The sequence below is a fragment of the Dromiciops gliroides genome, chromosome 2 (genome assembly GCF_019393635.1).
Source record: "Dromiciops gliroides isolate mDroGli1 chromosome 2, mDroGli1.pri, whole genome shotgun sequence".
NCBI lineage: Eukaryota > Metazoa > Chordata > Mammalia > Microbiotheria > Microbiotheriidae > Dromiciops > Dromiciops gliroides.
Window position 1 is genome coordinate 402,335,130 of NC_057862.1, and position 17,935 is coordinate 402,353,064.

Sequence of the window (17,935 nt, forward strand, 5' to 3'; positions counted from 1 at the left end):
TTTCAATTTATTGTTGGGTCCTGATTCCAAATTCAGTTCTCTTTCTAATTGCACTAGAAAGTACCTGGCTACTTTTTTTTTTTTATTGAGGCAATTGGGGTTAAGTGACTTGCCCAGGGTCACACAGCTAGTAAGTGTTAAGTGTCTGAGGCCGGATTTGAACTCAGGTACTCCTGACTCCAGGGCCAGTGCTCTATCCACTGTGTCACCTAGCTGCCCCACCTGGCTACTTTTGATGAATTCAAGTCATTACTGGAGGATAGAAAAAATTGGAAGTTGTGTTTGCTGAATTACTCTAAGTGACCTTTGAAAGAATGTTGAGAATTGGAGAGGCATCACAGAACTGAAGAGGCATAATCATTCCCAACCTTTTTTTGGGGGCGGGGCAATGTGGGTTAAGTTACTTGCCCAGGGTCACACAGCTAGTAAGTGTCAAGTGTCTGAGGCTGGATTTGAACTCAGGTCCTCCTGAATCCAGGGCTGGTGTTTTATCCACTGTACCACCTAGCTGCCCCCCAACTTTCAAAGAAAGAAAAAATCGAGTCTGCAAACTACATTAAAGACCAGATCCCAATGGCATTCAATACTGTGTTAATGCCAAATTGAAAGGAAGGTCTATGGTAGTATGTCCCAGGTCTCCCTGGCCAGTGCTATTTCATATTTTTAAGAATGACTTTGATAAAGAGAGCATACTTAGCAAGTTTTCAAATGACAAAACTGGAAGGTTAAGCTAATATGAATAAAGTCAGAAGTTAAAAATATATAGGTAGGCTAGAATGTTTGAATCTTATTTGTTTTTGTTGTGTCATTCTGCAGTCATGTTTGACTCTTCATGATCACATTTGGGGTTTTCTTGGCAAATATACTAGAGAAGTTTGCCATTTCCTTCTCCAACTCATTTTACAGATGAGAAAACTGAGGCAAACAGGGTTAAGTGACTTGCGATGGGTCACACAGGTAGTAAGTGTCTGAGGCTCAATTTGAACTCATGAGGATGAGTCTTTCTGACTGCAGGCCTGGCGCTCTAATCACTGTGCTACCTAGGTACCCTGAATCTTGTTAATAAGGTGAAACTTAGGGATAAATGCAATATCTTACACTTAATAAGTGTACGATGGGGAGTAGCTCTTCTGAAAAAAAAAAAGACTTAGGGATTTCATTATATTTTAAGTTCAATTCGAAAACACAATGTGATCTGACAGCCAATGCGATCTTAGACTGCATTCAAAGAGACAGGCAAAGTGCCCAGAGGTGATGGTTCCTTTGTATACCCTTGATCTGGAGAACTATGTTCAATTCTGGATACTGCATTTTAGGAAGGTCATCAATAAACAAGGAGCCATCCAAAAGGCCTTCCAGATCATATCCCTGGTGAATCAGTTGAAAGAAGTGGTGATGTTTACTTGGAGAAATTTAGAGTGACATGACAACTGTCTTTAAGTACCTGAAGGACTATCATATGGGATAAAAAGGGAATAGACTTGCTCAGCTTAGACTTGGAGGGCAGTTATAGATAGGCAGATTCAGGTTTGGTCTAACTAACATTGTGGAACTGATCAGGAATACCCTGGTTATCTGATTCCCCCACACTATTACCCCAAGCTCCAGGTGATGTTAGAGAACAAAGGGCAAGGGTCAAGGAGTTATTAAGGGCTTAAGTAAAGCATAAATAAGTCCTTCAATCAAAGTGGTCATTAAGTTGTTTTTTCAGTCCTGTCCAACTTTCCATGACCAAAATTTATTTGTTTGTTTGTTTGTTTTGATAAAGATACTGGAGTGGTTTGCCATTTCCTTCTTCATCTCATTTGACAGATGGGGAACTGAGACAAACAAGGTTAAATGACTTGTCCAGGGTCACACAGCTACTAAGTGTGTGAGGCCAGATTTAAACTCAGTAAGATGAGTCTATTTGACTCCAGGCCCCATACTCTATCCACTGAACCACATAACTGCCCTGATAGAATTAGAAGGTCCAGCTACTTCTCTGGTGGCAAGACAGTGTCTAGGGCAAGGATTCTTAACTTTTTTGTGTGTCATGGACCTCTTTGTATGTGTAGTGAAACCTAGAGACCTTTTATCAAAACACTATTTTAAAATGCATAAAATACACAGAATTACAAAGAAAACAAAGTGTAATGAGATACAGTTATCAAAATACTTAAGTGCAAAAACCCCAGGTTAAGAACCTTTGCTCAACTGACTGGGTTGAGGCAGGTTGTAGCACTGAGGAGTATAAACTCTGGTGGTTGATAGAATTACTCTTCATACCTCTTGGGGAGAGTGGGGATTCCTCTATCCCTGTCAAATCAGTCTTGGCATGCTGCAATGGAATTAGTTACCCAGTATGACTTGCTGTACCCCCAGTAAGGATCAGATCCAGAGATCCCCACAGAGTGATATGCACAGAAGAGATGCTGTACACAAGGGGAGTGGCATAAGGAAGCCACAAGAAGAAAAGGGACATTAGAACCCTGTAGTGTGAGTTATCTCTGCTATGTGTGCTCCCTAAGTGTATGCTTCTACACTAGTATACTGTGTGTGTATGATTTTGGCTACAGTATATGAATGAATTTTTATGTGTGTTGATTTCTCATATTGTACAATTCATCATACACTAATAGTCTGTGTCCATGTTTCTCATTGGCTCCACATGTATTTATTGGGGGTGAATCCCAGGTTCTTGGGGGATGGAGGGAAGGATGTTTTATAGCTATTGTTCTTCTTCCTATTCCATCTCAGTAAATGTGTTTTCTTTAAGATAATCATGTCCTCTGGCTGACTGAAGGAAAATCCGCTGGTCAGAGCACATAAACAACAGTTCTAAGAATACAGATCTAGAGTATCTTGAAACTGGAGTAGACATCCCTTTGTGTACCCAACCATGGAGGGAATGCTATGTAAGGAAAAATTCCTAAAAATTAGAGAAAGCTGTCTGAATATAAAATTTGCTGCATCAAGAAGCAGGGGGTTTCCCTTCTTTTGAGGTCTTCAAATGAAAACAGGATGACTGCTTGTTGAGAATGTTATAGAGAAAATTGTAGTCAGGTATAGGTTGGACATGTGGTCTTAAAGATCCTTTCTAACTTTGTGTTTTAATGATTGGAGAAAAGGGAGATTCAAGACAAGTTAGGTATTTCTTATAATAGTCTAAGTGAGAGATGACAAAAGCCTTAACAAATTTGGTAGTGTGAATTGAAAGGAAATAGATTCAAGATATATTGTGGAGGTTGAATTAACAAGACTTGACAATTGATAACTACAATAAATAATGCCTAGAGTTTATATAATACTTTAAGATTTACAAAGTGATCTTCATGTCATCTCACTTGATCCTCACAATAATTATGAAGATATGAAAGCTGAGAGAGGTTAATAGCACCTGGCCACACAGCTAAGTAAGATTCTGAGGTAGAACTGGAACTCAGGTTTTCCTGACTCAAAGACAAGCACACTAAACACTGTGCCACTTAGAAGCCTCTAATGACTATACGTGGAAGATGAAGGATACAGAAGAGCCAAAGATGTTTTGGATGTGTAGAGTCCAGACAATTGAGAGAATATAGTCATGCAATCATTAGAAAAGCAAAGTTAGGGGAAGCAGGTAAGCTTACTCCTTTAAATTATAATCAATTTAAACTACAAGATTTCTCAAAACTAGTTAATATGGCATTCAAGACAATAACAATAGCTCATCATTTATGTAGCACCCTGAAGTTGACAAAGCCTTTTCAAGAAACACTAATAGACAATTCTAAAAATGTTGTATTAGGTTGTTGAATGAATTTAGGTAAATGATAAATGAATTTAGGTAAATGATAAATGACAATATCATAATTCAAATAATTAACCTAGATCAAGAGTTGGCAATCAGGAAGAGCTCAGTTTACATGGACTCTTTTGGCCACAATATATGAATGAGTCTGTATACTGTTACCTCATTAATCCACAAATGTACCATACGCTAATTGCAAGTCTTAGAAATAAGTAATACTAATAATGATAATAACTGATAGTGCTTTATGGTTTATAAAATGTTTTAAATATATCATCAAAATAACCCTGTGAGGTATGTACTACACGCATTATTAACCTCATTTCAGAGGTGAGGAAACTGAAGTTCAAAGAAGTAAACTGATTTGCCCCATCACAAACCTAGTAAAACCTGGGAACCAGGTCTGAGGCTCAAGAGTTCTTAACTCCAATGCCATCACTTTGTTTACTTTATCAGGGTTCCACACTATTAGGAAAACATTCCTTACAGTTCTAAATATCTAATTTTAGTTGCTTAATTGTTCTTAATTCTTATATGTGAAATAATTATTTGATCTATTTTATCATAGGAACTTGAACAGATTAAATGAAACAATACAAATATATAAAATGGTACAGATAAGGTTGGTGTAAAATACATCTGGCACTAGCTGCAAAGAAATATATATTTAGTTCAAAAATGATATTCTCAAAGCATTACCCAAATTTCTTCTCCCATAAATCACTGCCAATTCTTAATATAAATACATAATTTTTTCAAACATAATCTTACTGAATATCAGAAATGCTAACTTTTCACAAATACAATTTCAGATAAATAGGTTAGCATTTTCAGTTAATGGGTGAAAACATTTTAAAGGTGTCTTGGTATCTAAAATTTCAGCATACATATTTTTGATTAACAATTCTTCCTAGTACTTTAATATTGTTCATTTTAGTGTTCTGGGGAAGGTAAAATCAATACCTTTCCCCAAGATAACATTTGCTAGAAATGGAAATGAATGGTAGCAGGGACAATGAAATTCATATGGAATGAGAGACATTGTATAAATGACAAATAATAGTTTAAAGACAATCTGGATATTTGCCTAGACAACCAAGAATGTGTACAGTGAAACATTCCTGAAAAGAAAAGAATTTAAACTTTTATCACTGGGAGACATTCAATATATGTGTATGTATGTATGTAGATAGTTATTTCTACAGGACATCTTTTTTACCTTCTCGAATAGCGTAGGCTTATGTTTACTGGGAAATCATTATTCTAATTTAACTTACTCCATTAAATTATAATCAATTTCTATGACAAATTATGAGAAAAGAATACACCTAAAATACTGTGTTGGTATTTGGGGGGTGGTGGTTCTGAGATGCTAAAAAGATTTAGAAGTGACTAAGACTTGGGGATAGAAGTTAAAAGGAGACAGTTACATTTTGTTTCTTCTCTATCCAAAAATCAGTAGAACCAAGAAGTCAATTGCACAGATCCTTCTAAAATATGGTGTTTCACCATGGACAACTAGCACCATGATTCTTTTTAAACATAAAGGGAGATCTTTTTCTCATTCTTTTTCAAACACGACAAATTGGCCATGAGAGAAATGTTCATCTTAAGTTTACTCTTTAAAGTTGTTGACAAGAGTATCACAGAAGCATTCTAAACTTACTGTTTTTATCACCTTGGGGATGATTTTTAAAAAATCACTGGCACTGTAAAATTTGATGTCATAAAAGAACAACATTCTTTTAAAACACATGATTAGAAGGTTCAGTTCCTAAACTGAAAGTAACAAATTTTACTTAAGACATACAGATTAGGAATTAACATATACTTCCAAATTTTTAAGACACTGATTGCCAAATATTACATTTACACATATTTATGTTGAAGAAATTTTAAACAAAATCACAATGATAAACAAAAATTAAATAGTTCGTTTTCCATACAAGAAACTATAGCTACTGTTGTCTCTTTTATTTACTACTATAGTTAGAATCAATTCTTACTGACTGAATATTTTTAGGAATGGCTCATTGGCCAACTGCTACCACTACTAGGCCTATAATCTAAAGAGAACAAAGAAAGAGGAAAAGTGCTCATAATCTCTAAAAACATGTACAGGACTTCTTTTTATAGTAGCTAAAAACTGGAAACTGAGGGGTTTATTTGGCTGTCATCTTGGTTACCATCTATTGGTGAATAGCTAAACAAATGGTAGTACGTTATGGTAATGGAACGTGATCGTACTATAAGAAATGACAAAATTGGGGACAGCTTCAAAGGGAACTGGGATGATGTATATATAGTGTGGAACAAAAGATAATACTTTATTCAATAATAACATTATAAAGAAAAACAAATTTGAAATATTTGTTAACTCTGATCAACATGACAAATCATGGTTCCAGAGACCCAAAGATTAAGCATGCTACCCACCTCCTGATAGAGAGGTGATAGACTCAAGATGCAGAATGAGATTTATATTTTTGGACATAGCCAATGCAACAATTTGCTTTGCTTGACTTTGTGTATTTGTAAAAACAATTTTCTTTCTTTTTTCTTGTTCAATTGAGAGGGGAGAGAGATAAAATACATGCTTGTTAATTGAAAAAAACCCCCAATAAAATTAAATTTAAAAAATGAAGAAATGCCTTAGGAGCCAGAGGTATGCCTCTCCTCCCCTCCCCATGTACCACCCACCTGTAGTCAGAGAAGAAATAGTAATCTGTTTAATCTCTCTGTTGGGGAACAAAGTATATGTCTATGTTAAAAGGTAGGGGCCTTCTAATGAGAGAATTTAGACATGAAACTATACCTTTTTCCAAGAAAGAGTTGTACCTCCAAGGACTGCATCTCGCCCGAGAGAGGAGATATATGAGCCCAAGGATAAACAGCACCCAATGTGGTAGGGGAAAAAAGGTCATGGTGAGGGAAGTAGGACCAAGACTCTGGACACAGGGTGACTTCCACATGATATTACTTCCATTTGACATTGCTTCCTTCATTCTAATAATTCCATCATTCTTATAATGACATTAAGCAAAACAAAGGTGACATGGGGTAAGATGTACAAGTATAATAAAACAGAGATGTATTGTTGTTGTTCAATCATATCCAACTTGGTGTGACCCTATTTGGGGTTTTCTCAGCAAAGATGTTGCAGTGGTTTGGCATCTTCTTCTCTAGCTCACTTTACAGATGAGGAAACGGAGGCAAACAGGGATAAGTGATTTGCCACACAGCTAGTATCTAAGGCTGGATTTTAACTCATGAAGATGAGTCTTCCTGATTCTAAGTCCAGTGTTTTATCTACTGCACCACCTAAACTGCCCCAGAAATGTGATAGAGGGAGTTCAAGTTTTTCATTGTAGCAGTTCTATATTCTTGAGCGGCATGGAAAGAATAAAGAAAGAACAAATAAAGGTATAGCTCATGAACTAGTGTATAGGATTCAGAATACAAGGGAATAGAAAAAGGAATGGGATAAAGCAAAGAAAGACTTCTTAGAAAAGAATGCCACAAAAGAATATTATTTAAGACACAAAGATGGCAATGCCCTTTTCCCATTGTTGAGTTTCTCATGGAACCACTAATTCTGAGAATCACCCAAATTGGCCAAACTTCATTCGCCCTCCTGGCTATGCTTCTGATTTTCCAGAATTCAACATCATGCCTCAGCTGCAGTCTTACCCTGCCAGACCCCTTAGCATCTGGTGTCTCCTCATCCAACACCTCTGCTTAGTGCTGGCTCCCTTCTCCCATTGGTGAATTCCTCCCAAGGCCTCCATCCTTGAGAAGGACCCAGTGTGGCCAACGTTCAGTCCCCTCCTGGCTGTGCTCCTGTTTTTTTAGACTTCCAATACCATGCCACCATGCTGGTACCTTATTCTCCTCCCCTTTTATATACTGTCCTTTCTCATTAGAATGTGAGCTTCTTGAGGACAGACTCTCTTTTTTGCTTGCATTTGTATTCCCAGTGCTTAGAACATGTGCCTGATACATAGTAAAAGCCTAATAAATGCTTCTTGTCTATATATATATGTCTCTGTCTCTCTCTCTGTCTCTCTCTCTCTCTATATATATATGAAAGATACAGACAAATGCAAGCAAGGGAAGAAGGTAGGGAGGTTTACTTAAAGGAATGTTGAAAAGGGCATATAAAAAGGAATAAGAAAGAGTGTGGGAGTGAGCAAGCATCAAATTAGTATAAATCAATCAGAGGGATAGAGGGACTTAATAAGATAAAGGAGAGCAAAATCACTACAAAAGAAAAATGGGAGAAAACACTACTAAAATGTTTTCCTTAGATAAAGAAGTGCCTTAGATGCTTGAGAAATACTCAAGTAGAACGAAGAAAATCTTTTATTAATTATTAAAATTATTGACATTAGATGCAATACAATGTCAATACATTTATTGTTAATAAATTAATATTGTATTAATAAATTTATTGATTATTAAACTTCTTTAAATTGTTAATGAGATAAAGTAGAAATCAGAAGAGATATATTTTAGTTACTAGGAGAAAATAATCAGAAGGAATTAAAGATGGTTTTCATATTTTCACTGTCACAGTCTATAATTTTGCTTACCACAAATAACTGCAAAGGTTGTTCAGCAGGTAAAGAAGCTGAACTTTTTTTGATTTTCACAGAAACTTTTGCTTCTTCTTCTGACTGTTTTCCTTCTGCATCTTCAGCATACTTTTTCCTTTTTACTTGGCGATTCGATCTTCTCTTCTGGAATTAACCATAAAAGGAGCAATTTTGTGGTTTATTTTAAAGGAAAGGATATAATTAAATATTTTCAAAAGCTTGACAAATGCACACACACTACTAATTTTAGGAGATTTCTTTCCTTTTTTTTCCTGATGACAAAAGGAAGAGTATTACTTGCCCGCTGCCAGAAAAGGATAAAAGGATTGCAACCTCAGGTTGCTTCCTGGATTTTCAGGAAACAAAACTTGGTTAGTAAAGATTTTTCTTAAAATTGTGTCATTGATGGTCTTCAAGAAGTATTAGAAGGTTCATCTCTTTCAGTCATCAATTTTACTACTTAGGCAACATGAATTTCTAGTCTTTAATATTTTTGTAGAGTTTTGCAGATATACTTCAAAGTGCATTATTTGTCTAAATAATTAGCCTGATAGTATGAGCCTAAGAATAGATGTACTTAATCTTAATGAAAATTAAGGCAATATGAAGTGTGTTATTGTACTTTAAAAAGAAAGAAAAAAGAAATATGGAGAATAAATGATCAAGTTTTAAAGTCACCAAATATTTAAATAAAACAGAAAAAGTAATTAGTTAAAGTTTAATGACTTCTAATTTTTCTAAAAATAGTGGGGAGGGTTGTGGTAAAGAGAACAAAGTCTTTGTAATGAATACCAAGCAATGGTATAAGTGAAGTATGATTCTTTGATTGGGCTATGATAGTTTATAGTTTTAAAAATTGAAATTCTTTTGAAAAGTAAAAAATCATGTATGAGATGATTTCATTTAATATCACCAAAACTCCAACTTAGATTTATAAGTTATATATTTCACTATGGACTCAAAATTTAAACAAGTTTTCATATAGGCAAATCATTCTGTTTCTAGTTTAAATTAAAAAATTTACATATATTTAAAACTCAAAAATTTGTATTTTAAACTAAAAAAAACCCCTATCCATTATATGCTACTTACCAGGCACAGAGCCTCATTCTTTTTACGGACTCTTGCTTTCTACAAATAACTGCAAGGGCTGTTCATCAGGTTTAAATAAACTAAAATAATTTTATTCTTCACAGAAACTTTTGCTGCTGCTTCTTAACTGTTTCCCTTCTGCATCCTCAGTATTTTTTCTTTCAATTTAACTTTTTTTTTTTGCAGGGCAATGAGGGTTAAGTGACTTGCCCAGGGTCACGCAGCTAGTAAGTGTCAAGTGTCTGAGGCCAGATTTGAACTCAGGTACTCCTGAATCCAGGGCCGGTGCTTTACCACTGCGTCATCTAGCTGCCCCTTTCAATTTAACTTTAAAGATTATCTTACTTAAATGAACTATACACTTTATTCAGTTCCCATGTAATATAATAATATGTTGTTAATCGGAAGAATTTATAATTTGCAAGAATAGAACTGAAATTTATGCATGTATTACTATAAAGAGGAGTTGCTAGCATAAATTAATAGTGAAACAACACTGGAAAGAACCTAATTCAGAAATAAAATTATTTGCAAGTACCTTTAAAATCATTCATTGCTAATAATTAGCATGCTCACTATGAATTTCTTTTATCTACCCATTCAAACAGATATAGCTTGACATCTCTACATGTGGCAACACTTTATTCATTAGTTCAGTTAATTTTTCCAATAATTTCTAACCTTAGTCTTATAAAATACCAGGATGTTGCCAATTAAGTGCTAGGATGTTGGGAAATCATTTCAAATTATGTACAGACCATACAGTTCTTTTAGAAAAAAAAAGTCATGAAATTGTGCTACAATTAAAAAACGGCAGGAATAATTATTGACCCTGAAATCATTATGACCCTGGAATGATTAAGGTTACATTTCTTTAAACATCTTATGATTTAGATTTCTCACTAATTTATATTGGCTATCTACTCCAAATTAACAAAGATTTTTGCTGTAATAGTAAATAGATCTTAAATTTAGCCAACAACCTACAAAATCAAGAGAATTTTAAAATGTGATATTTATTCCACCAAATAAATAATTTCCTCTATGTGGAAAGAATCTACATGTGTATGTGTATTCAGTTTAAAATGCAGTTTGAACTCTTTTATAACAATATTGGAAGATAAGATTGAAACCTGTATGGTAAAAACCTTAAGCTTTTTTTTTTTTTAAAGTAACTGTTTTGAAGGACACAAACTGATCAATATTATCCTTTAAAAATACAATTCCCTTAAGTTAGTTAAATGAAATAAAAGAAACCCAAATTGGTGGCTGGGTTTTTGGAAAATTTTTAAATATACATTGGTGACATTCTATATCTAGGTTGTATATGAAAGATATGAATGATTGGGGGAAAATTAGCAGTCTTGCAAAATAAATCAAATTGGCTTTATAATGATGAAATTATGTGTCTGATTAAAAAGAATTTTGTTCAACTCTATTCTTTTGGGCATTGAGGTAAAACAGAACCTTTAGGAACTCACATTTTATTGATGGTCAATGGGTCATTGCCACAAGGAAGGGAGAGTTTTTTTATACAATAATGATTATTGGGAGTATCATTTATCTTACCAATCAACAAACATTTATTAAAGTGCCAGGCACCAGTGCTAGGAGATACAAAGACAAATGAAACAGTCTATGCTCACCAAGGAGTTGACATATGACGTAAGGGAAAACATGTACAAAGATAAGTAAATACAAAGTTGATACAAGATAAATACAATTACAAATTACAAAGTAATTCATTGGTGAATGGGGAAGAATACTTAGAGCTGGAAAGATCAGGACAGGCCTCATGGAGGAGGCTCTGCAGGAAGCTAGGAATTCTTACATGAGGAAGGGAGAAGGGAGGGCATTCCAGGCCAGAATGACAAAGCATATGTAATGACAGAGATGGAAGGTAGAATATATGCATGTGGAACAGCAAGTAGCCAATTTTGGTTAGAATATAGGCTTTGAAGGGGACTAATAAATAATGAACCTGAAAAGTAGGCTACTCAAGACAGGTTGTAAAGGGCTTTTAAAGGTCAGACAAAGGTTTGCATTTTATCCTGGAGACAACAGAAAGCCATCCTACTGTGAAGACAGGAGCTTTCAGAGCCAGTAACAGGAATTCATCCATCTGTCACCAAATATTCTGTGTCTCATCTTTGTTTAATTTTTGCTCTATTTGTTGGCATAAGCAGTTCTATCTCATTCTCTTCCTAAGCCTCAGCCACTGTGGCATCTGGGTAGACTATTATCCTCTGTGCAATGTCTTCTTTACTTCATTCTGATAATTATATTTCACTAATATTTTTGTGTTATTAAGCAACCTAAGAATATAAAAGACATATCTATCTCTAACGTAATATGTGTTCAGTGGTGACTAGAGGCTGGTCAAGTAAATGAGCAAATGACACAAGAGGAAATGATCCACAAAGTTAAGGGCAGAAGGCCAGAAATCTGACTCCATGTAGCCAGTAGACAATAATGGAGAGAAATCGGTAAACTATAGGCCACAGATCTCTTCCCAAGCATATAGGAGTCCAGCTGAAGGGAGAAAATTTCACTTACCATTGTTTAAGGACAATAAAATTGTGTGAATTGAGTGTCAGGCTCGAAGTCAGGAAAACTCACGAATTCAAATATGGCCTTAGACACTTACTAATAACTGTGTGACCCTGGACAACTTACTTAACACTGTTTGTCTCAGTGTCCTCATCTGTAAAATGAGTTGGAGAAGGAAATGGCAAACCACTGCAGTATCTTTGCCAAGGAAACCCCAAAAGGGGGCACAAAGGGTAGGAAATGACTGAATGAATAAAACAACAAAACTGTTTGGAGATCATGGTTTGAGAGAATGCTATTGTATAGGTTTTTAAAAGGAAAAAGTAAAATTTCCCATGACAATACCTGAGGAGTCTTCAACTTTTAGTTCTAGTGCCTGTAGCAAGCAGGGAAATTTCTGGTGATTCCCCCTCCCCCCCCCCCGCCCCTGTTCTGCCATGGCCAAATGACTGTGATTATGCTCAAAATGAAGAAAGAGGCTCTAAATCTAGCACTTTATCTCTTCTGCTATCTAACTTGCGAAATTAAGTCTAATCCATCCTTAAAAAATTTTCACTAGATATTATCATTCCCTCAAGATATCACCCTTGTCCTATCTCTTTTCTCTTTCTCAGCCAACCTCTAAAAAAGCTTTCTACTCAAATTGCTTTAACTTTCTTTGTTTTCATTCCTCAACATTGCAATGTTACATCCAAACTCATCACTCAATTACAACTACTTGCTCAAAAGTTACTAAATGATTGATCTGTAAATTTTGATGATCTTTTCTAAATTTTCATCTTTTTTGTTCTCTCTGTAGCATCTAATATTGCTAACCTCAGTGACTCAGCTGACTAACATCAACTTCTCATTCCACTTCTAACTCCAATTTCCAATTTCTTACTCCACATATATAATCAGTTGCCAGACCTAGATGGCAGAGTAGATAAAAGTGCTAGGTCTGGAATCAAGAAGACCTAAGTTCAAATCCAGGCTCAGACAATTACTAGCTGTGTAATCCTGGGCAAGTCACTTAACCTGTTCACCTCAGTTTCATCAAATGTCAAATAGAGATAATAACACCTACTTCTCAGAGTTGTGAGGATCAAATAAGAGATTTTTTTTTTCAGGGCAATGAGGGTTAAGTGACTTGCCCAGGGTCACACAACTAGGAAGTTTCATGTGTCTGAGTCTGGATTTGAACTCAGGTCCTCCTGAATCCAGAGCCGCTGCTCTATCCACTGCGCCACCTAGCTGCCCCCTAAATGTGAGATTTGTAAAGCACTTAGCACAGAACCTGGTACACAGTAGGTATTGTATAAATGTTAGCTATCATCATCACCATCATCACCACCAGCACTATCACCGTTACAGTTCTTAGTCTATATAATCTCCCAAATTCTTCCCAACTACTCACACAGTCATCTACTGTTTTAGGCCCTCATTACCTCTTGCCTGCACTTTGGAATGGCCTCCTAATTAGTCTCACCAATTCAAGTCTCTACACACTCCAATCCATCCTGTAGTGAGCTGCTAAAGTTTTCTTAAACACAAGTCTGACCATTTTGGTCTTCTCCTTTAGTGACTCCCTACTGTCTATAAGATAAAATCTGTTTGCCCTTTAAAGCTCCTTGTGGCCTGGTTCAACTCATATTTTTAGCCTTATTATCTATCACTGTACTTCTTGCCTTCTAAGTTCTAGCCAAACTGGCCTCCTTGCTGTAACTCAGCCATGGCAATGCATCTCCCATCTTTGTGCCATCACTCATTCCTAGAATGCTTTGCCTCCTCACCTCAGCTCAAGCACCAATAGCCAGTAATAGAAATAATTAACATTAATTTAGTATTTTCATGAAAAGCATTTCATATACTTTATCTTATATGATCCACACAACAACCCTGCAAGGTAGGTGCTATTATTATTTATGCCCATTTATGGATACAAAATTAAGGCCTGGTGAGATTAAGTGACTTTCTCTGTGTTATATAACTATTATGTGTCAGGAATGAGGTTTGAAGCCATGTCTTCATGGTTCCAAGTCTATTAAGCTATCAATTATGCCATAATATCTCCTACATCAAGCCTTCCTTTCTTTATCCCCACAGCTAAATTACTCCATAAATTACTTTATTTTATATATATTTTATATATGTACATGTTGTGTCCCTTGACAGAAAATAGTCTTCCTTGAGTGCAGGGACTTTAATTTTTCTCTTTATTTTCCTGGCAACTAGCAAAGTTCTTAGCACATACTAGAAACTTAATAAATGCTTTTTGATTGACTGATTTCGTTGGTGTAGATACTCCCCTTCACCAAGGGGAGATCATAGTAATTCCATAAAACCATCTCATTCTACTCAATTCTTAGCCCTGTGTTCCTGTAAATCCTCCAAAGATTATCCACACAATGTCTTGGGGCAATCTTTTGGTTTTCTTAATATTTTGTGTATATATGTATAGCAGACTATCCATTGTAATTTTTCCATCCTTTTATGAAGGATGTCCTTCATATATGTCCTTAATGTTATCTTTTTATACCACTTCTGGTGTACAAGTCATCACTGGTAATATGATGAGGGCTATTTTATACGTAAGTAGCTCTCCATTATCATTCGGGTAACCCACAACCTTGATTGTTCTCAGACTGAGAGATTTTATGCCATATAGCTTACAATCTTCCATCCTCCTCTTCTGAACTGTTGAGCAAATGAATTTGTAATAAATTGACAAGGAGATCAAATGATTACTGGAAAAGGCAATTACTAAAACATTTTCACTCCTTCACTGTGGAAATCTGCATCAATTAAACAACTAAGGAATGGTGATATTAAGAATCAATTTCTTTATTTCTCTCCATTTCCTGCCATTAACAGCTTATTTAAATATGCTAAAAACTGTTATAATCACAAGCAGTGATTATCCTTTTCTTTATTTTCTAATTTTGTACTACTTTTTACCAATGCTTTAAGCAGCTGATGCTCTGAAGTGAACAAAGAAAACATTTCCTAATAAGTGTGTATGTAACCAGTGAATTCCTTTTAAATTCAAAGTTAATTTCAATTTTCTTATGTGTATTGTTTGGTGCTAGACACAACCAGGTAGTCTGAAATTTTTCTGAAGAAATATTCATGAGGTACAGGTGTGAGAAATTTTTTGGTCATTGCAGTTAATGAAAAAGATATTTTCAATTTTCCCATTCAGTAGGTGGGAAAAGTAGATACACTAAAATGATTATACTAATTGGATTCTATCTCTTACACATCCAAGTAAGAAAATATAATCTATCAATCCCAACATTCTGTCCCCCCTGCTTTATTTCATACACACATGTTACATATTGGCCCTATTCATAAAAGGACTTGAAATTCAGTAAATGGAATCTTTTTTTCTGGGAACAAAAGTAATTTTCTATGAATTTTCTATTCTTCCCTGTGAAAAAAATTATACACTTCCTAGAGGAATTAGAGATTATCTAGTATCTTTAGTAGAGAATAAATTCATAGCTGTATGGATCTAAGTCACTCTTCCTAAACTTGATATAAAGCTTTGTAAAGGCAGTGATTGTTTCATTTTTGTCTGTATCCTCAGTACCTAGGCATTATGCCTGGCACATAGTAGGAATTTAATAAATGTATGTTGATTGATTGATTCACCTATAGGATATAAATATGTTATCATCTAAAATGTTTTTTTCTTCTATAGAATAAGTACTTTCACATTATCTAATCATAAAATTCAGTTCTTTCAAAATATGTCAAGGCATGATGATTTTAAAAAGTTAATAATCATACTTCTTAACTCTAAAGGCTAAGTAAAACATCTATGAGTTGTTGGGGTTTTATGTCATTAAGTTAATATCATAGTATAGAATATTTCATTCTACTATGCAGCTATAAATTAAGCAAAGCATTAATTATTCTCACAAAAGTACTTTGTAAGCAACAATAGGTATCATTTTCTTACTAAATAGTTTTTTTCAGGTATATAGTGTTCTTACTACTTCATGAATGTGTAAAGTGGTGACCCCATATTATTAGACCATAAACATGCCTTTTCTAACTAATTTTTAGTTTTTCAAAATGTTCTTCAGAGCATTATTTTAACCTGATAAACCCTCCCTTCCTCACTTTTACATTTTCTGCTCTCAAGATTTAAGGGGAATATCAAAGCAAACTAATGTTGATTGAGACAACCTTCAATTCAGGCATTTTGCATTAGTGGCCAGAAGCATTATGGTTAATTAATAACAACACTTCATTCCTATGACATATTACCTGCTTCCTATAATATTCCCAATAGGGTCTGCAGAAGTCAAAGCAGAAACCCTCCAAACATGGCAAGTCTGGAAGGACAACATCATCAACTTCAGGCCACTAGGTATAGTCAGACTGAGAAAATATCAAATATTAAAGGTCTAAGGTAACAAAAACAAATTTCACTTACATACCTTTGAAATTTTCTTAAGTTATGTCTGACTCCAAATTAAAAATAATTAAGTTACAATCCTCTGAAACTTAAGTGCTTTTGTCATTCAAAGGACTCTCAAGGATGGTACACTTGATTTAGTAATTATTTAAAAGATAGTCCTTCCCAACAACATTTATCTTTTATGCTAAAATTAAAATACAGAGATATGATAGTGAGAAGCACAAAGAAAATGCACATATTGTAGATTGAGCTATCTATGCTACCATTTTATTATTTGGTAACTGCATAATAGAAAGATGGCCAGCATTATGCTAATAAAAAATTAACCAGAAATTCTTATGTTGAACAAGTAAAATATTAGGTTTATTTAGGTCAAGTACAATATTATATATGTATATATTATATATAAAGAAAATAATCTAGGCCATATATTATCAGGAGCTTGTCACTGCCCTTACCTCAACTCTTGCAGCAGCCCAGGAGCCTTGAGCCACTACTCTCCATTGGATAAGAAGCTGCATAAGGAAGAAGAAAGGCCATTCAGGGGCTTTCTGGCCCCTTCATAAAACAACTGCCACTAACCCTACTGCCAAGAGCAGCACTTTAGTTACTAGAGTGTGGAAGGTGAGAAGACTGATGATGATCATATGTATTTTCTCTTAAGCTCACATAGCTATTAGGACTGCCTCAAACAAAAAGAAACTAAGCACAACATTAACAGGTTAGGGCATTTTAATAGAATCATTGTTTTATTTGGCATATATACACTATATGAACTCATATAGGCTTTACAAAAATTGTTTTGCTTTAATTATATTTTACTTTTAACAAATCACTTTTTGAAAATAAAACAGTATACATCTCAGTTACTGGAAAAGCATTATAAAAGTACAAAAGATCATTATTACTACTGCACTGATATAAAATATTGTCAAGTAAGGACTTCTATCAAATGAAATGTATTTTTATGAGCAAATGGGCACATGTTTTCATTGGGTAAAATACAAATCAAATGCTCCTATGAGTGTCTTCCTTTCTTTAAAAACAAAACAAAACTTTTAATTACTCACTTGAGAATCCTCATCTTTGAATGGACGCTGTGGAATCTGCTCAGCATCAGACATTTCATCTGAAGACACATTCTTTCTTTTTTGCTTCTTACCCAATGTAATAATGAGCTTCCTGTTTCAAGATTAAAAAAAAAAATTTAAAAAAGAGTTAATATGGGGCAGGTAGGTGGCGCAGTGGATAAAGCACCAGCCCTAGATTCAGGAGGCCCTGCGTTCAAATCTGGACTCAGACACTTGACACTTACTAGCTGTGTGACCCCGGGCAAGTCACTTAACCCTTATTGCCCCACAAAAACGAAAAGAGAAAGAAAGAAAGAAAGAAAGAAAGAAAGAAAGAAAGAAAGAAAGAAAGAAAGAAAGAAAGAAAGAAAGAAAGAAAGAAAGAAAGAAAGAAAGAAAGAAAGAAAGAAAGAAAGAAAATCATAGCCTCCTGCTAACTAAAAAAGAG

The 17,935-nt window shown here is 34.8% G+C and overlaps 1 protein-coding gene across 12 annotated transcripts in view; it reads right to left on the bottom strand.

Annotated features, from left to right (window-relative positions):
• CHD9 (chromodomain helicase DNA binding protein 9) overlaps positions 1–17,935 on the bottom strand; it is a 257,680-nt gene that overhangs the window by 92,766 nt on the left and 146,979 nt on the right. For 6 of the 12 annotated variants that reach the window (XM_043982156.1, XM_043982157.1, XM_043982159.1 and 3 more), the window contains 3 exons: positions 17,488–17,599; positions 16,876–16,932; positions 8,365–8,511 (listed from right to left, as the gene is read on the bottom strand). In XM_043982156.1, the coding sequence (XP_043838091.1) occupies positions 8,365–8,511; positions 16,876–16,932; positions 17,488–17,599 (316 nt within the window). The remainder of the gene's footprint in view (positions 1–8,364; positions 8,512–16,875; positions 16,933–17,487; positions 17,600–17,935) is intronic. The other 6 variants (XM_043982163.1, XM_043982161.1, XM_043982162.1 and 3 more) reach the window with 1 other exon arrangement.